This window comes from Neofelis nebulosa, chromosome 12 (genome assembly GCF_028018385.1).
Source record: "Neofelis nebulosa isolate mNeoNeb1 chromosome 12, mNeoNeb1.pri, whole genome shotgun sequence".
Classification (NCBI taxonomy): Eukaryota; Metazoa; Chordata; class Mammalia; order Carnivora; family Felidae; genus Neofelis; species Neofelis nebulosa.
This window is the reverse complement of record NC_080793.1, coordinates 4746163-4766718: the sequence shown is the minus strand read 5'-3', so window position 1 is coordinate 4766718 and position 20556 is coordinate 4746163. Positions and strand designations below refer to the sequence as shown.

The 20556-nt window shown below is 58.2% G+C and overlaps 1 protein-coding gene across 13 annotated transcripts in view; it reads left to right on the top strand.

Moving 5' to 3' along the window:
- NTNG2 (netrin G2) overlaps positions 1-20556 on the top strand; it is a 68984-nt gene that overhangs the window by 12656 nt on the left and 35772 nt on the right. For 12 of the 13 annotated variants that reach the window (XM_058693732.1, XM_058693733.1, XM_058693736.1 and 9 more), the window contains one exon: positions 17590-18233. In XM_058693732.1, coding sequence (XP_058549715.1) covers positions 17590-18233 — 644 coding nt within the window. Of the gene's footprint in view, positions 1-5802; positions 5879-17589; positions 18234-20556 lie in introns of all 13 variants that reach the window. The other variant, XM_058693740.1, reaches the window with a different exon arrangement.

Here is a 20556-nt window from a genome sequence, read left to right as displayed (position 1 = left end):
TTTAGTACACTCAAAACGTTGTGCGACCACCGCTTCTGTGTAGTCTCGAGCCGTCTTCGACCCGGAAAGAGGAAATCATGTTTCCGGCGGCCGCTGTCGCGCCGCATCGCCCCTCCCCCCAGCCCCCTGGCCACTAGTCGCTTGTCCGCTTTCTGTCTCCGCGGATTTGCTTATTCAGGACACTTGGTGTAAATGGAATCATACGACAGGTGACTTTTTGCGCCTGGCTTCTTTCGCTCAGTGTCACGTTTTCGAGGCTCACCGTGTCCTGGCAGGTGTCAGTACTCCGTTCTATTTTTCAGGCTGAGTGACAGTCCAGTGTGTGGGTAGACCACATTTTTTTTGCATTCATTCACCGGTTGATGGACACGGGGGTTGCTTTGACTTTGGGGCTGTTATGAATAATGCTGTTCTGTACCTGGGCAGAATTTTCTTTTGTGGACACTGCTCTTGGGTGTGTACCGAGGAATAGAACTGCTGGGTCATATGGTCATTCTATGTTTAAGTGTTGGCGGAGGCCCAAATGTTTTCCGTGGCAACCGCGCCTACCTTCCATTCACACCAGCACTGTGCCTGGTTCCAATTGTCTATTTTTTATTGTGGACACCCTAGCGGGTGTGAAATGGCATTTCATATGGTTTTGACTTGCCTTTTGCTCTAGTGACTGATGGTGCTAGGCGTCACGTGCTTATTGGCCCTTTGTATACCTTCTTTCGAGAAATATCTATTCAAGTCTGTTGCCCTGTTTTTCATTGGGTTGCCTTTTTATTGCTGCTTTCTATGTGTCCTTGACATATGTTAGGCGCTAGATCCTTATCAGATACACGATTTGCAAATATTTTCCCCACTCTGTGGATAGTCTTTTCACCCTCTTGATTGTGTCCTTTGATGCACATTTTTTTTTTTTATTTTACTGAAGTCTCGTTGATCTATTCTTTTTCCTTTTTGTGTGTATGCTTTGGATGTTGTATCAAAGAAACCATTACTAAATTCAAGGTCAGGAATGTTTACCCCCATGTGTTCTTCTAAGACGTTTACAGTTTTGGCTCTCGTGTCCAGATCTTCGATCCATTTTGAGTTAATTCTGGTATATATTGTAAAAGAAGGATCCAGCTTCCTTCTTTTGCATGAGGACAGCGGTTCTCCCATCACCATTTTGTTGGAGAGACCGTTCTTTCTCCATTAAACATTCTTGTCACTCTTCTCGAAAATCCACTGACCGTAGGCGTGAGGGTTTACGTCTGGGATCTCCATCTTTTCTGTGGAAACACTGAGCATTCCAGGCCGGGTGTCTCCTCAGGCGCTCCCAAATGCCCTGCATGGGAAACTGTAGTCCCCATTTCACAGATGAGCAAACTGAGACTCCAAGACTGAGGGGAGAGTCCGGGCTTGAACTCCGATCCCGGGTATTTGACAACGATGCCATGGTGAGGCCCGAGGCATGCTCCCCACCTCTCCGCCTTCTCACCTCCTTCCTTTCCTCTTCCGCTTCTCCTTCCCCCCACCCCCGACCTAGCTTTTAGGCTGGGCTGTTAGCTTTGATGCCCAGAGGAGGATAACTGGGGAGCACCGCCCAACCTGTGACTTCTCTCTGGTCTTGGGGTAGCTTCTCTCCAGCTTCCACAGCACCCTTCCCTGACCCACTAAGCAGGGCAGAAGAGTCTCTGTCTCCCACCTTTGCCCCGTGAAATAAATGCTGCCAACAATTATCTTCTGTCTCAAGTAGGGAGTGCAGTTTGGAAGGGGTCTTAAAGGTTAGAACATCAGTACGTGTGAGCAAATTACCACGGATCTGGCAGCTCAGGGGAAAGTGGGCTCCTTGGACCAGGCGACTGGTGTCCCTCCGCCCCGGTCCCGGGGCCCTGAGCCCCCCCGCCCCGGGCCGTCCTAGGGCCCCCCATAAACACGACGTGAAGCTGCTGGGCAAATCCAGCTCCCCTCATTTCCTGTGTGAGGGCAAACTGAGGCCCAGCAGGATGGAGTGACTTCCTTGGGCCCCCGGGGAGGGGCAGCAGACCCAGGGGAGGGACAGCAGACCCAGGAGGCTCCGCCGTAGGCCCGTGGCTCTCCTGAAAGAATGCAACAGAGCCCTGGGGACATGAGGCGTTCCATACCAGATCTCCATCTGTCCACTCGTGACCTCACTTGATGGCGTTTGGTGGGGGACACGGGACGCCTGCCTGGAGGCTGCCTGCAGCCAGCAGGTGCCCAAGCTGCCCCTTTAGGGTACGTGTAACATAACGTCAACGCGTTTGCCTTCTGCCCACCCCCCCCCCACCCCCAGGTGAGCTCTCACACGTGTGTGCGGCCCCCGGTGACCGGGCTGTGCTCAGAGCTGGCTTTCCGGGGGCCCAGAGGGCTCCGAGGCCCCCATCCCAGCCTGCCCCCCCTGCCAGGCTGTGGTTCTCCCGGCTGCAGCAGCACCACGGAAGGTGGCCAGAAAGGGGACCTGGGATCTCAGGGCCCAGCTGTGGAAGGGTCACCTTCATTAGAGAATGCACCCTAGCTCTCGCTGCGTCCCTCCCATTGATCTGCCTCCCACACCTAAACCTGGGGCCTTCTAGAGCTACCCCCCGTCCCCCCGTGAAAGGGACTCGGCCCGTCATCAAGGATCTGGCACTCTTGTCCCCCGGCTGTTTGCCCTGGGTGCCGCGGGACCATTTGGATCCCTCCATCCCTCATCCCGGTTCCTTCCTTCGGCCCATGTCGTTTGTCCACTTGACTCCAAGTGTCGACCAGGGAAATAAAAGGAAATGAAACACGACCAGGGCATTTCCCCCTCGGTCATAGCAGAGTCTGTTGTTGGGCAAAGGTGAAAAGGAGGCCAGTGAGCGATGGAGCCTGCACGTTACCCTCGAGCTGCCTTCCTCTGCTCTAGCCCAAGCAGATGGCGGCCAGTTGGGGTTCTTGGGGTGTCCCCTCCCTCTGGGAATCAAGAGACAGCCCAAGGCAGGTGACGGCAGAAGGAGAAGCCAGCTAGCCACGGGGCACCCTGTCGCTGTCCCCGTCCCCACCCCAGGTACCATCCCAAATCCCACAGCTCCGGGGCTGGCACCGTGCTGAGTCCGGGCTCCCCACTGGACCGGTTTCTAGAAGCTGGGTGACCTCAAGGCAGGTCTCGAGGTGGAGATTTCCTGTCAGCTGGTCAACCTCAGAACCCCACTGCGTTCCCTGATTCTGCTGCTAACCTTCGGGACTTTGAAACTTGGAGAGGGAGCGGGAGAGGGGGGGGGGGAGCAAACCAGTAAGGTCCCAGGCACCCAGGAGGGACCCAGAGGGGACAAACAAAGCAGGAGACCAACCCGTCCCTCAGCAGGGGCTCCTGCCTCGGGGGTTCAGACCCCTTTGAGAGTCCGTGGTACTCCTGCAGGAACAGGGCACACACACACACACACACACAGGCGCGCGCACACACACGGTTACAAGCACACCGCCCTGAGTCCACTCGTGGACCCCTACGGTCCTTCTGGGGGGCCCTCATGCTCAGGAAAATTAATGCTTTCCTTCTTGTAACTGACTGGTCCTATTGTCTGAGGATTGTCTTGATCCTCCCCCCCCTTCCCCCTCCTCCTCCTCCTCCTCAGAGAACCAATAGCTTGCATTTATTGAGCGCCTACTGTATACCAAGCACTTAACCTCACCTAACCTATCGAACCCTCCCAGAAGACTTATGGTAGATCCCGTACTTATACCCATTTTGAATAATGAGGAACCCGAGGTTCAGAGAGGGGAGGCCACTTTCCCAAAGTCACACAGCATTGAAGCAGACGAGCTCGGCACCTCCGCCTTGGGCCGCCCGGACCCAGCACTTAGCCGCTAACCAGGCCATTTAGCTGATGGGAGGCGCTCCGAATAGCTTAGCGCCTGATGGATTGAGTTGGTTGTCATCTGTGTGTGGCCCTTCGTGTGGCCCTTCGTGCCGGGTGAGCATACTGTCCCTGCCAGCCTCTCCTCCCCCAGCACGCCCTGTCAGCCCCAGGAGGGAGGGCTGGGGAGGAGTGAGCAATGGTGGCGGTTACCCCCCCCCCCCGCCCCCCACTGCCCTTTGAGACATGACGGAGTCTGCAGATCCACTTAGCTGATAATTCACTTATCATATCTACTTGGCAGTGTGTGTGCTCCCACGCTCTGGGGAGACGGCTTTGCCTGGAGGAACCTGAGCTGTTTTTCTGGGGAAAGAGTGGGAAAAAAAATACACCCAACAATGGACAGTAATGGACCTAAAAATAGAGGGGGGAGAGAGCCACGGGGAGGGGGGAGTGTGACAGCGTCTGCCTTCCACCGCCTTCCACCGGGCCTGTCTGCCTGGCTTGGGCAGCCCGCCCCTTCCCACCAGGGATCCCCAACAGTCTGGCCGCCTCTCAGCCTGGGGGTAGCGGTAGGAAAGGGGGGCTGGGGGCCGGGTGCCACCGCCGGATGGAGAATTGTCCCGCGGCAGGGTCCTCGGGGCAGTGGCCTCGAGCTTGGCTGCACGCTGGAGTCTCCTGGGCAGCTGAACCGCCCCCATAGGTAGGACCCACCCCAGAGGGCGTGACGTGGCTGGTCTGGGGGCCCGGGTGCGTCTAAGGTGAGAACCACGGTGAGCAGCGCCTCTGCATCAGGAAAGGGGGTCCGATTTTGTGCCTGTCTCCTCCGTCAGTCCCGTGTCTCCTAACCATTGGGGCGGCCTTCTTGAAGGCTCCAAACTCGGGTGGGCCGATGGGACTGGGGGAGTGGAGAAGGCAGGGGCCGGGTCGCTGTGCAGATTCGAGGCTCTGCTGGGGCCCGCATCCCACGTGCCCGGCTCTCAGCCGGCTACACGGGGGATCCCGTGTGCTCCCTGCCCATCCTGCACACGGTCCCTGGGGCGGGCCTGGGCACCGGGGTTTAATTGGACTCCCCAGGCGGTCCCGGGGCACCACCAAGTGCCCCCATTTCAGCCCACCATTTCAGCCTTTCCCAGGACCAGCCGGATCCCTTCCGGCCTTGTCATTCCTTTAAATTCAAAGGCCAGAGAGGGAGAGAGTTCGTTCTCGGAACCCATCCTTGCCCCTGACCTGTGGACGCCCCAGCCTTGCTCTGGCCTCTGGGGACTGAGGGGTGCCGGCTCCCGCCTCGGGGTCCCTCGGCCTTTGTTCTCAGGTTCTTAACCTCTCTTCCCGGAGGAAGGCTGGCCAGCCACAGTCAGGGCCCTCTTGCAGCTGCTGAGTGTCAAGGCCGCCGCTGGCTCCAGGCCGCCCCTTTGCCCTTATCCCCTACATTCCCTGCCAGGCCCCCGGCCTGCCAAGTGCATTAACTCGTCTCTCCCTGCGCAAATTCTGCACGTCCAGACTGGCCTTTACTGGGCCTCGCTCACAGGGCACCCCTCCTCACAGCCTGGTTGAATCTTCCTCCGCCTGTCTGTCCCTAGCCCACCCCTCCTTCCGGGCCCGCCCTTCCGAAACCCCACCTCCCCAAGGAAGCCTCCCTGACCAGCCCAGCCCAGTTCCCCTCCAGGCCTGTCACCTGGGCCACTTTGGGGGACCAAGCCAAGGGTGGCTTCTCTGGCGGTCACCGTAGAGTGCTCAGTGCCCCCGTAAGGGGTCAAAATGCCCGGGTTACTAGAAGTGTGACCTTGAGTCGGTGCCTGGCCTCTGGGGGCTCCACGTCCCTCGCCTATGAATCAGGGGTGATGGTGATAGCAGGCCTGACGTCATAGAATGCCCAAACCCGACCGGGCATCCGAGTCACGGCGGAGGGGTTTGGTTGGTTGGTTTTGCTTTTAACCCGGAGCCGAATCTCCGGCCTGAGGGCCCAGGAATATTTGCACGCCCTCCCTTCCAGGAATTTTGATGACCAGCCAGGCCTGACTGCTGCTTTGCCGGGACTACTTTGCAAACAGGACATGCGGGAACAGTCGGTAAGGCTATGTGAATAAATCCACGAACGGACCCTCACCAGCTCAGCCTCCCCACCCCTGCCCTCTCCAAAGGATTCATCCACAGGGTGGTGCACCTGTCCAAGCGTGCCCAGCTGTTGCCCAGGCTGCCCCCCCACTTCTTAGCTCCTCAGAGACCAACAAGAAGAAAGCCTTCAAGGTCTCGGCTTGTGGCTGTTCGTACAGGCAGTCCCCATCCCTCTGGACGCTGTGTCCACTCTTGCACCTGTGGCCCAAAAAGCCATGAAACTGCCCCTAAACCAAGGAGTGACTGCATGGCGAGGGACAGGTAGCCTGCTAGGCTTCCCGTAGAGCACGTAATTTGCAATTTCTAACACCAGTTCTGCCTTGTGCTCACCGAGGTCCCATCGGGCACGGTGCCTGCCCGTGCCTCCGTTTCCTCATCCGAAAAACAAAATGAGGACTTGTGCCTTAGCTCGTAGGATTGTCACGCGTAGAGAGGAGGAAGTCTCACGTGAAAAATCATGATCCCAGTTGTCCAGTGACAATACTCAGTGTGGAAGTTTAAGAAGAGACAAAACAGAAACAAGGCAGAGCGGGGCGTGAATGGTGGGGGCTGGGCAGAGCCAGGACCCCTTGGGGTTTGGACTTTATCCGAAGGGGTGGCCTCCGGGGCTCAGCAGGGGAGTGTGGGGGAGGGCTGGTAGTGGCAGGGCAAAGGTTAGGGGAGGGGCTTCGGATCAAGCTTCGCACCTCACCCCTCCCGGACCCTCCCCTTTCAGTGGGTGCCCCTTTCGGGACCACCGAGGCCCCATTGCTCTGCTCTTCGGCAAGGTGGCCAAGGTCTGCTCTCGGGGTGGGGGGGCCGCTCCGCGCTCTGCCCTCCACCCCCACCCCAGCATTTAAGTCCTCCGTACCACTTTTTCTTTCCTCCCTGATAAAATATTCATGTCAGCAGAGCAGGCCCTCTTTGGGAAGGCTGCATGCGTGTAGCTTCAGCTTTGCACAAGCTTTTAAAGAGCAGGCGCGTTTCCTACTCTCTAAGCATTTTCTGAGTCCTGAATCAATAATGCACTTTACCCGGCTTCTCTGGATGTGGCTTTTCTCCTCCCTGCACCCTGCCCCCACCCTGCCCGGTCCCTCCCTCCCTCCCTCTCTCTCTCTCTCTCTCTCTCTCTCTCTCTCTCTCTCCCTCTCTCCTCTCTCCCCTCTCCCCTCTCCCTTTCTCTCTCTCCTTTCTTTCATCCCCCCATCTCTCCTTTACTTTGCAAAGGTATTAAGCAAAAGCATCCGGCTGTTTGGGTGGGGGGCCTCGGGTGGGGAGTGGGGTGTGCTGGGAGGGGGGACGGAGAGCAGGGCAGGCGGCTCCCTGGCCGAATGGGTCGTGTCTGTGCAGGAGGAGGCACCGAGCCTTCCCGCTGGCCCTGGTGGGGAAGGATTTGAGCTCCTGACATGGGGGAGGAGGAGGGCTCCGGCGAATCCAGCTTCTCTAGATGGTTCTTCAAATCAATTAGAAACTGTTTACTGCATAAGCAGAGAAAACAGGGCCAAAACGCAAAAGCAAGGGGGCCTGGGGCAAAGAAAGTACGTGGAGTGGGAGCCAAAATATACTGCCAGACTTTCTAGGGAGTTAGCAGTCTAGTTTGGTCTATCTGCTTCTTATGGTAATGAGTTCCCTGTCGCTGGGGGTGTGCAAATGGAGGGGAAGCCGTTCCTGGTCTGAGACCGATGCCTGCACGTGCCTGGTCAGTGATGTGGTAGCAGGTGAGGGGCTGGGGTGCCGAAGCCGCCCGTGGGGGGACCATAGGGATCGGTACAGGCTCCCTTCGGCTGGGATAGAATTCCCCACCCCGAACATTCCTAGAAATCTGGCTGTGGGAAGAATCCACATATGCCCAGGGCAAAACAGAATGCATCCCTTTTTTTTTTTTTTTTAAGAGCACAGCAGCCATCCCTTATCTGTGGTTTCAGTTACCCACAGTCAACCGTGGTCTGGAAGCGGATGATCTCCCTCCTGGCGTTGGGTCAGACGGTGGCCCCACGCTGTGTCCCCGTGCCCACATCCCTCGCCTCACCGCACCCCGTCACGCAGGCCTTTCGTCGCCTCGTATCACGAGAGGGGTGAGGACAGCACAGGAAGAGTGAGAGGGACCACACTCAGATAACTTTTGTGACCGTGATTGGTTATGACTGTTCTATTTTATTGTTAGTCACCATTGTGGCTCTCTTGCTGTGCCTAATTGGTAAATGAAACTCTATCATAGTTGTGCGCTTACGGGGAAAACGGCGTGGGCTGCCTGCCTGACCCCGTCAGAAGAGCACACAGCTCTTGATCTCGGGGTCGTGAGTTGGAGCCACACGTTGGGTGTAGAGATTTCTTTTCTTTTCCTTTTTAATGTTTGCTTACTTTTTGAGAGAGGGGGAGAAACAGAGCACGAGCAGGGGAGGGGCAGAGAGAGAGGGAGACAGAGAATCCGAAGCAGGCTCCGGGCTCCGAGCCGTCAGCACAGAGCCCGACGCGGGGCTCGAACTCGCGGACCGCGAGATCGTGACCTGAGCCGAAGTCGGACGCTTCACCGACGGAGCCACCCAAGGGCCCCCTGGGTGTAGAGATTTCTTAAATAAAAACAAAAAGGTAGGGGCCCCCGGGTGGCTCAGCCAGTTGAGCGTCCAATTCTTGATATCAGCTCAGATCGAGATCTCGCGGTCGTGGGATCGAGTCCCGCATTGGGATTCTCTCTCTCTCCTTCTTTCTCTGCCCCTCCTTTGCTCACAAGCTCTCTCTCTCTCTCTGCCGCCACCCCATTAATAAATAAATGTATATAAAAATAAACATTAAAAAAGGAGAAAAAAACAGTATATGTGGGGTTTGGTACTATCTGGGTTTTCAAGCATCCACTGGGGGTACTAGAAAGTATCCGGTGTGGATGAGGTGGGGGGAGACTGCTATACAATTTTAAGCTCCTGGAGAGATTAACTCTTGTCTGGCCAGAGCCTTGACAAGGCCCCACCCATCCCCTCTGGCTCTTCAGTTGAGGGAGGAAATCAGTCCTACTGGACCTGCCCTCCTGGTGAGTGGGGGTTTGACATTTGCACCCTTGTCCTTCTGACCTTGGCTTCCCAGCTGACCCTCTCCTGGACAGTCCTCCGGGGCAACCTGATGCCCTCTGGTCACCAGAAGGTCTTGCTGGCTGTGTCTGTCGGGGAAGCCAGAGGTGGGACACGGGACTGGCGGGTGGGGGTCCCTGCTGGCTTCTAGAACCAACCTCAGCCGTCTGCTCCCACGGCTGTCGGAAGCCGGCTAGCCACACAGTCCTCCCTGGGTGGTGCCGGGCAGGTTGCTCACCCTCTCTGAGCTGTGCTGGAGCAAGGAGATTGACTGGCACGGGCGAGAAGGTGCCCTCATGAGTAAGGGCTCGACAAACACTCTCGTGGCAGCCAATGGCTGGGGGTCCTCATGCAAATCGTCACTGGGGAGTGTGGGGAACGGGTAGGCCAGACCTGGTCCCTGCTGTCCTAGAGTGCAGTCCCAGTCACGGAAGGTTCTGGAAGGAGGTAACTTGTAGGCAGGGTTGAAGTGAAAGGCCTCCCTTTCCTCCCACACAACTTGGGTAACTGGAAGGAGGTTCTGGAAGGTTCTGGAAGGAGGTAACTTGTAGGCAGGGTTGAAGTGAAAGGCCTCCCTTTCCTCCCACACAACTTGGGTAACTGGAAGGAGGTTCTGGAAGGTTCTGGAAGGAGGTAACTTGTAGGCAGGGTTGAAGTGAAAGGCCTCCCTTTCCTCCCACACAACTTGGGTAACTGGAAGGAGGTTCTGGAAGGTTCTGGAAGGAGGTAACTTGTAGGCAGGGTTGAAGTGAAAGGCCTCCCTTTCCTCCCACACAACTTGGGTAACTGGAAGGAGGTTCTGGAAGGTTCTGGAAGGAGGTAACTTGTAGGCAGGGTTGAAGTGAAAGGCCTCCCTTTCCTCCCACACAACTTGGGTAACTGGAAGGAGGTTTTGGAAGGTTCTGGAAGGAGGTAACTTGTAGGCAGGGTTGAAGTGAAAGGCCTCCCTTTCCTCCCACACAACTTGGGCAACTGGAACAGTGGAGAGCTGATCTGGGCAGCTGAATAACTGGGGTCAGGGCGGGTCCGGGGGGTCTGAGGTGGACCTTTGACCAGGAGAAGCCCACTGTGGCTGGTGGGGAGTCGGGGGCTGGGGGCGAGTTGGGGGACTGTCGCCGTGGCCTCTGGATGCTCATTGCCGGGATGGATGAGGCCAGGGAAGGCCCCTTGTCCAGGCTCCTGGCCTTTCCTATGAGTAATGGCTGGGCTGGGAAGAAATGGCTCCAACAAGAAACCAAACCAAAAAAGAAAAAAAAAAACCAAGAGGAGCTGCCCTGGCCAGCGACAGCTCTGCCCTGAAATGCCATTCGGGTCGCTTTCTGCTGATTCACGAGCAGGGAGGGGTGACCTTGCTTGGGTCCAGGCTCCAGCTCAAACAGAAACCCAAAAGGGTGAGGGAGAGAAGCCTGCGGGGCCCGAGGGTGTTGGGGAGGGGGGAGCCACAGAGACAGGGGTCAGTGGAACCCCAGGAGGAGAGGTCAGGGAGGGAGGGGGTGGGGAGCCAGAGACCGCCAGGGCAGCTAGAATTAGAATCTGCTCGCGACAGAATCTCGTTTCCGCTTAGTTAATAATTTATCCCCGCTGCAACTTCTCTTACCAATAAATAGGAAATAATTTGTTAGGGAGAATTCCCTGGGCACCCTGGCTTTCTCCCTGGAGTGGAGGGAGGAGGGGTTGCCCTCCCTCTGTGCCCTTCCTCCCAGGTGGGGCGGGGGGCCGAGGAACGTGGACTTGGCGAGGTCAGTGTCAGAGCTCGATCATTTCCCGAATGGGGAAACTGAGGCACCGACAGGGCAAGTCCCCGCCCAGGGTCATACATGGGGTTAGGGACAATCACCTGAATCCCAGATCCGTGACCCTATGGGTCAGGGGACTTAGGACTGACTTACACACCTGCCCAGGCTGGAAGAGTTTCCCCCGGAGTTCTAGAAGCATCCTGCAAGGTGGAGGGACGGGCTGGTTCAGCTGCCTGTTGCCTTTCCCCTACCTTTGCTCGCCCAAGTCCAGTTCTGCAAGAGGGAGCTGGTGCTGCCTCGCCTGACCCTCAGAGCCCTCGGGATGCCTGGTGATGGCCCTGCCCCTCGTCCCTCCGCCTTGGCACCCCTCGCCCCCCACCCCTCCCCAGGGCTCTCCTTGGCAGCCTCCCGCCTCCCACCGGCAGATGCCTCCAGCCGCGCCGAGGTTGATGGGCTGAGCATGAGACAGTTCAGTTGGCAACTCGGCAGACAGGTTCGGAAAAATCTGTCAGCTGCTAAACTGTTCCCTGGGCCTGCCCACACGCCTGGGTGGCAGAGCCATGGGCTGTCTGCCTCCCCGTGGAACCCGACTCTCAAGGGAGCGAGCGGCACGGGTCTGGGGGCGGTGGCGTCCTTCCCTTTTGGGCGAAGGGCATAGTTTCCTGCCACATCACCGAGCCCGACTCCCTGGCTTCTTGTCCCACTTGGCCCCTTCAAAGCAGTGTGGCCTTGCGGCGCCCCGGGGGGCTCAGTGGGTTCAGCGTCCGACTTCGGCTCAGGTCACGATCTCGCGGTCCGTGGGTTCGAGCCCCGCGTGGGGCTCTGTGCCGACGGCTCGGAGCCCGGAGCCCGCTTCGCGTTCTGCGTCTCCCTCTCTCTCTGCCCCTCCCCCATTTGCGCTCTGTCTCTCTCCGCGTCCCAAAAATAAATAAATGTTCAACAAAGAAACAAACAAAAAAGCAGTGTGACCTTGAGACATTGTTCAGCCTTTCCTCCTTTGTAGACCGTAAATGAAAGGACCCCATCTTCCAGGACGGCCCATGCGTGGGGTGCGGACCATGCTGTTTGCCCATCGTTGGCGAGCCGGGGTCACGCAAGGTGCTTGCCACGCAGAGCCTAGTGTGATTCTCATGGGGGCCCTGAGAAGTCAGCCCTCTCACCCTCGCTGGACTCCGTCCACTCCGCCAAGTTTTCCCAAGCAGCCCCGAGGAGCGCCGGGGTCCCGGCTGCAGGGAGGAAGGAGGCGGGTGGGGCCGCTGCCCTCTCGGGGCTTCCCCTCCAGTGGGGAGGTGCGGGGGTTTGTGTGTGGCCGGTGGGCACCTGGGGGAGTTCTCTGACACTGCTGCACACGTCACCACGGCCCGCCCCGTCGGGGATTGTTCATCTCAAGTCGCTGCCCCCGCCCAGGCTCCTTGGTCCAGACAGCCAGACCTCCCCTGAGCACGGTTACCCCCATCCCTGCTCACAGTTGGCTTTCCTGCTCGATTATGTTTTTCGCCCGAAGCTGCCGTCTACACTGCTTCCAGGCTGGCTTCTGACTCCCAACAGCAACCACCATCCCCCCCCCCCACCGCCCCCGTCGCCCCTTTGCACAGAAAATGACATAAGAGCGAAAGCATCCGAGAGCCCGCGGAAAGGTTTGAAAATCGTGGTACGAAATGGTTTCTCTGTAGGATACTTCTTCCCAAGCGACTCCTGCTCGGTGTGTCTGTCGCTTTGTTCCCACCCCGTTCTCTGGTGCGTCGTCCTAGCTGGCTGCCTTCCCCTCGCCCTGCGCCCCTGCCCCTCCCCACCACCCCCACCCCTCCTGGGTGTGTCTGCAGAGATAGGAGAGCCTGCAGCCAGGCAGGTAGGACTGGCTGGGCTTCCCCAAGGTTTCCTTGGCTGCATCCCGCTGTGCTCAGAGGAAGTGACGTGGGGGGTGGCACGTCCTCGGGAGCACTGACCGCCCGGGGGGATGCTGGGAGTCTGCCACGTGGAATGGGTGCCCAGCCCTGGCACACGGTTAGAGCTCGGTGAACGGCGGGATCGTTAGGCTCTCCCGAGCCCGCGGTCCCCAAGGCAGCCGGCGGCTCATGTGAGGCTCTGATTTTACTGTTAATGAGCCGGTTGCCCTCAGCCTTACTTCTTCCCAAGGAAGGTTGCAAGGAAAGCCCCTGAGCGAGTGTGTCTGGAGCTGCTGTTGAATAATCGTTGCTGCCGCTTGGAGACGTTTTCTAGGTATTTCACGCGCGTTATCTCACAGGTTGGATGAGAAACGAAACATTCAGAGAGGTAAAGCAAGTTTCTCGAGGGCACACAGCCTCAAGGGATAGAGCTGAGATTAAACCCAGGACTTGTGGAGCTCCAAGCCAGTTTCCTTAACTGCTCCAGACTCCAGAACCGGGGCTCCTAAATGGGGAGATGGGACCCCATGAATCCCCAGGATTTGATGCAAAATGTGGTGTGTGACTTTTTTTTTTTTTTTTTTTTGGGAGAAAGTTTCAAAGCTTTTAATTAGGGACATGATTCTTATTTCTTTAGTTTTTTTTTTTTTTTTTTTTTATGGTGCTATTCGTAAAAGGTCTAAACAACTAATTACTGCTTTTGATAATATCAGATGTTGGCTTTGGTATCATCCTAAAAGGTTAAAGGCGTGCCTCAAACACCCCCTAACTTTCTCTCTGGTATGAGGCCAGGTATTAGACACTAGGCATTATTTGGACTGTTTGTTTCATTATTAGCCTGATCTCACAGAGACGGGTGGAAATGTGCAGACTGAGGAAGGAGACGCCGACCCTCCAGCCCCTCCCTCGCACCTGCTGTAATGAGCTGAAGCACAGCCCTTGGGACGGGGTGGGGCTGGGGGCTTGGGGTAAACTGGGCCCCTCACCCCAGGCTCCTCCTCGGGACCCTTGCTAGGGGAGAACAGAAGGAACGCGAGGGCGAGAGCCTCGCCTTTTGGGACGGACGGCTGGTTCTGCGTGGACATCGCCTTCAGCAGGGGACACACCCCGCACCCCTGAGTGGTTAAATGGAATTCAAAGATCTTGGGGCGCGAGGGCAGGGCGGCGGAAGGAAGAAGTGAAATGGGAGAGAGGCGGAGAGACTTGTGCTGGCGATGGCTTGGGATGTATTTATCGTGCTCGCTGTTGATTAAGCCCGTTCAGCAGCAGGCGCGGGGCTGGTAAATGCACAGGCTGATTCATTAGTTTCTGACCATCTGCTTCCCGGGCCGGGGGAGCGGGGGGCCAGAGGGCACTGCAGGTGAAGGCCGCATGGTGTCGGCAGCCGAGCTGGAGCCCCCCGTCCCCTGGCAGAGCGGGCCGTGTCAGTCTTCCTGGTAACAGACAGGCTGACGCAGCCGGGGGTCGTGCTGGATCCGATGTCCCCCCGTGGGGTCCCCCAAGAGGCTGGGCAGGGGAGGTAAGGCAGGGGGGTGGAGAAAAACCGGGGAAAGGTGAAGTGTGGGTGAGTCACAGCAGTTAGGAGGGTTGACAGGAATAATATCGACATCCGACAGAAGATAGAGGAATATTAACCGAAGCGTCGTTACGTGAATAACTGATTAATATGATGGCCGTAATAACTCTAATTTAGTGACCGGCTACTGAGGTCCAGGCCCTATACAGAGGCTTTCCCACGCTGTCCCAGATGAACACCCTGATAACCCAGGATGGATGACAAAGGAACTGGGTTTAAATATTGAGTCAGGGGCGCCTGGGTGGCGCAGTCGGTTAAGCGTCCGACTTCAGCCAGGTCACGATCTCGCGGTCCGTGAGTTCGAGCCCCGCGTCAGGCTCTGGGCTGATGGCTCGGAGCCTGGAGCCTGTTTCCGATTCTGTGTCTCCCTCTCTCTCTGCCCCTCCCCCGTTCATGCTCTGTCTCTCTCTGTCCCAAAAATAAATAAAAAATGTTGAAAAAAAAAAATTTAAAAAAAAAAATAAATAAATAAATATTGAGTCAGGCAAGGAGGGCTTCCTGGAGGAGGTGCATGGGGTAGGGCTCTGAAAACCCCGAGGAGGGAGAGTGGCCATAGGAGCACAGACTCAGAGGGGAGAGGAGATGAGGCAACCAGGGAAAAGGCACAGCCTTCGGTGCTGGATCGATGGGAGTTATCCGGATGCGCACGAAGTATGATGTCATCTGGTGATGGCGTGCTGGAGACCAGGCTTGCAGAGAGAGAGCCCCAGAGGGAGCTTCTGGGGAAATCATAAAAAACTCACAATTCAGTCCTGCCCCTCTGAACTGTTGCTCCCACCCTAACCTTCCTTTTGTCCCCAACTTGGGGATGAGCTAGGTCCCGGGTGGCTTAAACAACAGAAACGTATTTGTTCATGCCTCTGGAGACCCGAAGTCTAAGATCAAAGTTTGTGTCACCCTTGAAGCCCCAGGCAGGTCTCGTTTCTTCTGCGGCCTCTCTCCTCAGCCTGCAGATGACCACCCTCTTCCTTCTTCTTCACGTGGTTTTCCCCTCTGTGTGCACGTGCCTCCGGTGTCTCTCTGTGGACCCAAACTTCCTCTCGTTACAAGGACACCAGTCGTGTTGGATCAGGACCCATCCTCATGGTCTCATTTTTTTTGTTGTTGTTTATTTATTGTCGAGAGAGAAAAAGAGACAGCGTGCATGAGTGGGGGAGGGGCAGAGAGAGAGGAGAACACAGAATCGGAAGCAGGTTCCAGGCTCTGAGCGGTCAGCGCAGGGCCCGACACAGGGCTCGAACCCACGAACCACGAGATCATGACCTGAGCGGAAGTCGGACGCTTAACTGACTGAGCCACCTGGACGCCCCTTAATGGTCTCATTTTAACTTAATCACCCTTTAAAGGCCCCTATCTCCGACCAGTCACATTCCGAGATCCTGATGTTTAGGGAGGGATTTGGAGGGAGACACAAGTTAGCCGTTAACAGGGTACTAGCAGCAGTAGAAGGGGAACTGGGGGTGGGAAGCGTGAGATTGCTGGGGGGTGGGGGGGGTGGGGATGCCAACCTAGGGTCCTCTTGCCCCCAGTGTCCATGTGTGAGCTCTGGGGCGTCTCCATCCCAAATGGCATGACCAGAGCCAGATCTGCCTCTGGATTCTGCTGGGGGCCGGCAGAGGGACTGGGGCAGGGGCTGTTCCCCCGGGGGAGGCTTGTTTCCTCTAGCCCTCGCAGCCTGCTGCCCTCCTGCCACCAGGCCTGGCCTCTGCAGGCCGCTGGGCCATCCCCAGGGAGCCTCTCAGCCCCCTTCCCATTCAGGGCAATGGCCCAAGGTCACTCAGCTGGAGCTCAAGGGAGCTGGGACCCCCCACGAGCAGAGCCAGATGCCTGTCCCTGCCATGTTGCAAAGTCACCTGTGTTTCAGGACACCCCTGAGGTTGTCTAGGACAGGAGCAGGCCTCATCCTCAAACGCGACCCCCTGTCAAGGGGACCTGGGCCAGTCCCTCCTGTTCTCCTGTTCTCCTGTTCTCCCGTCTGCTGAGCGAGGAGTTGGACTCAGCGGCTTACCCCTTTCATCCCGAGGTTTGCGCATCCTGAGGATCAGCGGGCCCGGGCCAGGTGAGAGGGACAGCGGCACCACGGGGGACCAAGGACAGAGCTATTTTGGTCAAGGCTTTGTGGAGCCTGCCGCAGTAATCTCCGGGGCCAGCCTGCCCACCCAGGACCCCGGGGCGGCCTGGGAACTCGTCCCCCACTAAAGGGCATCAGCGGTGATGCTGGCCGGGGCACCAGCCCGGCCTCTCAGGAGGCAACGCGCCCACTCCCCCCGTGGGAGCCGGTGGCTCATTTTGGAGGGAGAGACTTTAACTCACATCCATGCTTTTTTGTCTCTGAGCAAACCAGAGACCTGAAATATTCATCAAAAAGGGCCGTGAGCCGTCTGGGCACTGTGGTTCTTTGTGACGGCTTTTTTTTTTTTTTTTCTTTTTTAATTAATAGCCTATGTTTTAGAACAGTTTTGGGCCTACAGAAAACTGAGCCCCACGATGGAGAGAGTCTCCAGGACCCTCTGTCTCCCCATGAGCGGTTTCCCCTACTGTTAGGGTATGCACTGGCCTGGTGCATCTGTGACAGCTGAGGGGCCACATCGATGGCTGGGAGCGGGCTGCCCGCCTCCTGGGGGGCAGAGAAAATGGGCCGAGCCAGCGTCCCCCCCCCCCCCCCCCACTGAGCCCGCCAGTCCTGTGCCAAGGCCCCGGAAGTGACCCGCCACAAAGATACACCCTCCTGAGACTCACCCAGCAACCTCCCGGCGCGCCCAGACTCCGCATGAGGTCTGTAACGGAGACATCATGCCTGACGCCGGGTGGCGGTTCAACCAATATTTGCCGTGACTTTGACTTTCTCTACCGCACCCACTCGGGTTGCTACTGACGGTACCGTTTAAAGTAGGTCGGGAGGGCGTCTTGGGGTGGGAGATGTTTAAAGGGTGAAGAGCGTGAGTAGGAATTTTCAAGGCCGGCAGAGAGCGGGAGGGCACGTCGAGGAGAGGGAATGTCGTCTGCAAAGGCTCAGGGGCACGGACGCGGCGGCGGCGGCGGCGGGAGTGGAGGACGGGAGCCCGGGAGGGGGAGACTGGGCCCCAGGTATATGGTGGAAGGAGAGTGCTGAAGAGTTGTGTTGAAGAGGTAGGACTTCATCCCGCCGGCCACGAGGAGCCCATCGCACACACTCTCCCTTCTTGATGGTCTGTATTTGGAGTAGGAGCGAGTGGGTGTTTCCTTGGGAAGCCGTGGGCCTGCGTGACTTTATGTGCCTTGGGGAAACGGGTACGGCTTGCCGGCCCAGGAGAGGCGCCCCCTGACCTCCCGGTCGACACCCGGGCACGCGGTGGGGGGTGGGGGGGCGGGGCCAGGCCGGGCCGCGGCTCCCCGGGGCCCCCCCGAGCGGCCGGCGCCCACCCCTGCCGTCTCCTCCCCCTACAGGAGAACCCCTACCTGTGCAGCAACGAGTGTGACGCGTCCAACCCAGACCTGGCCCACCCGCCCCGGCTCATGTTCGACAGGGAGGACGAGGGCCTGGCCACGTACTGGCAGAGCGTCACCTGGAGCCGCTACCCAAGCCCCCTGGAAGCCAACATCACCCTCTCGTGGAACAAGAGCGTGGAGCTGACGGACGACGTGGTGGTGACCTTCGAGTACGGCCGGCCCACGGCCATGGTCCTCGAGAAGTCCCTGGACAACGGGCGCACGTGGCACCCCTACCAGTTCTACGCCGAGGACTGCACGGAGGCCTTCGGCATGGCCCCCCGCCGGGCGCGCGACCTGCCGGCGTCGGGCGCCCACCGCGTGCTGTGCACCGAGGAGTACTCGCGCTGGGCGGGCTCCAAGAAGGAGAAGCACGTGCGCTTCGAGGTGCGGGACCGCCTGGCCATCTTCGCCGGCCCCGACATGCGCAACATGGGCAACCTCTACACGCGCCTGGAGAGCGCCAAGGGCCTCAAGGACTTCTTCACCCTCACGGACCTGCGCATGAGGCTGTTGCGCCCGGCGCTGGGGGGCACCTACGTGCAGCGGGAGAACCTCTACAAGTACTTCTATGCTATCTCCAACATCGAGGTCATTGGCAGGTAAGCCTGGGGGGGGCGGTGGCGGGGGGGGGGGGGGCGGGGAGGGGCGCGCCGGGATGTGAGCTGGTGCTCAGGACGTTACCTGGTTCCCGGGATGTGAGCTGGGACTCAGGACAGTGCCTGGTTCCCGGGATGTGAGCTGGTGCTCAGGACGTTACCTGGTTCCCGGGATGTGAGCTGGGACTCAGGACAGTGCCTGGTTCCCGGGATGTGAGCTGGTGCCTGGGATGTTGCCTGATTCCTGGGAGGTTAGATAGTACCCAGGATATCACCTGGTTCCCGGGATGTGAGCTGGGACTCAGGACAGTGCCTGGTTCCCGGGATGTGAGCTGGGACTCAGGACAGTGCCTGGTTCCCGGGATGTGAGCTGGGACTCAGGACAGTGCCTGGTTCCTGGGATGTGAGCTGGTGCCTGGGATGTTGCCTGATTCCTGGGAGGTTAGATAGTACCCAGGATATCACCTGTTTCCCGGGATGTTACCTGGTTCCTGAGATGTCACGTGATTCCTGAGATATCACCTGGCTCCCAGGATGTTACCTTCTGCCTGAGATGTCACCTGATTCTCAGGATGTTTTGTAGTATTTCACCCACGAGGCTGCTTGTGGTGGCCACACGGGTTTTTCCGTGGAGGGAGGTGAATGGTGGATGATAAAGGCCCCCCCGTAGGGCCTGGAGGGCTGGAAGGCCTAGAGGAGACCAGCGGAGCTGGGCAGTGTGGGCAGGGCTTGGGTGAAAGCCATGCACTCAGGGAGTGCTCTGTAATTGTCCAGCAACTCAGTGAATTGGTGCTTGTGTCTGGGGGTCCCCGAGACCACCCTCGGGCCTAATGATTTGCAGGAAGGACTCCCAGAACCTGGCCAAACTGTTACGCTCTCAATTACAGTTTATCACACTGAAAAGAGATTGAGATCAGCAACAGGAAAAGGTGGCCTGGGCGGGCTCCGGGGGACACCGGTACGAGCCGGTGCGGTCCTGCAGACAGCACTCGCCGCTCACGGCAATGAATGCGCGATAACGTGTGGAGGCGTGGCAGTCGGGGAGGCTTGCGCCAGCCTTGGCATCCGGAGTTCGTGTTGGGAATGGATCACGTAGGCATGCCTGACTGCCTGTATGTTTCACCTGGGTCTCCCGTCCCTTGACCCAGAGCCCCCTGCCGTAAATCACATCATCGCCATCCACGATCTGATCTGTCCCGAAACCCTGGGTGCACAAAGACGCTCCTACCAGGCAAGACGTTGCAAGGGCTCGGAGGCTGCCTCCCAGAAGCCAATCAAGAAATCAAGAGCCAGACTTTTCTTGGGGATATGCGGGGTGTGGATAGCCCACACCGGCCACGTTAATCCTTGACTCGGAGCTTTGGGGCAGGAGATGTTTCGAGGCCACTTTTGGGCGGAGGCAAAAGACCATCATAGGTGAAAACAGCCTCTGATCCCCAGAAAAGATGGCAGAGGATGACACGTCCCCCCTGCTGTCCGGGCCATTCGTTCACCCGACAGATAAGGCGCTGGTCTGCAGGGGCAAGTCCTCTGTCCCTGAGCCAGCTCTGTGACTCCCTGGTGTGCACTCGGGGGAGAGGCTCGGGGAAGCCCGGGCCCTGCACAAGCAAGGGGTCAGTCACAAGGGACAGGAGCATGTGGCGCTCTCCAGCCGTGACTCCGGGCCTGGCAGCGTCAGCATTCCCTCGGAAACCTGCTAGAAATGCAAATTCTCGGGCCCCACACCTGACCTCCTGCATCAGAAACTCCGGGGGCGGGCCCAGCGCTCTGTGTTTCCACGAGCCCTCCGGGGATTCTGAGGTGCGCTCAGGCGTGCAAATCCCTGGTGTGACAGTTGGGAGGATGGCCGTGGGGCCGGACAGGCTGGTTGGCTTTGCCAGCACTTCTGTCTACTGGCCAGAGACTCTGGACAAGGGCCTCTCCGTGCCCCAGTTTTCCCGTCTGTACAATGGGGATGATAACAATCACGCCCCTCTCACTGGGTGGTGACGATAGACAGTTAAATGGTGGGGTGTAATCAGGAGTCGGGAGCACGGGTTAGGCCGCATGGGCCTGGCGACATACGCTGGGGGTGTCTTTCCACGGCTGGAAAGACCACCCAAGCCCAGAGTTACTGATGAGAGGAAAAAGCAATTCGTTGCCTGCCGTGTCCAGGATAAGCCCATTTTTGTAAAATGTATACTATACCCGCGTGCAGAATTTCTACATCTTGGGTGTAGGCGTCGGACGGAAGTCTGCCCGGGCCCGGGAAGAGCCTCACGGGTACAGGTCAGGGCTGGAAACTTCGTGGGCTGACAGATCACTGTGGTCCTGCCTGCAGAGCGGG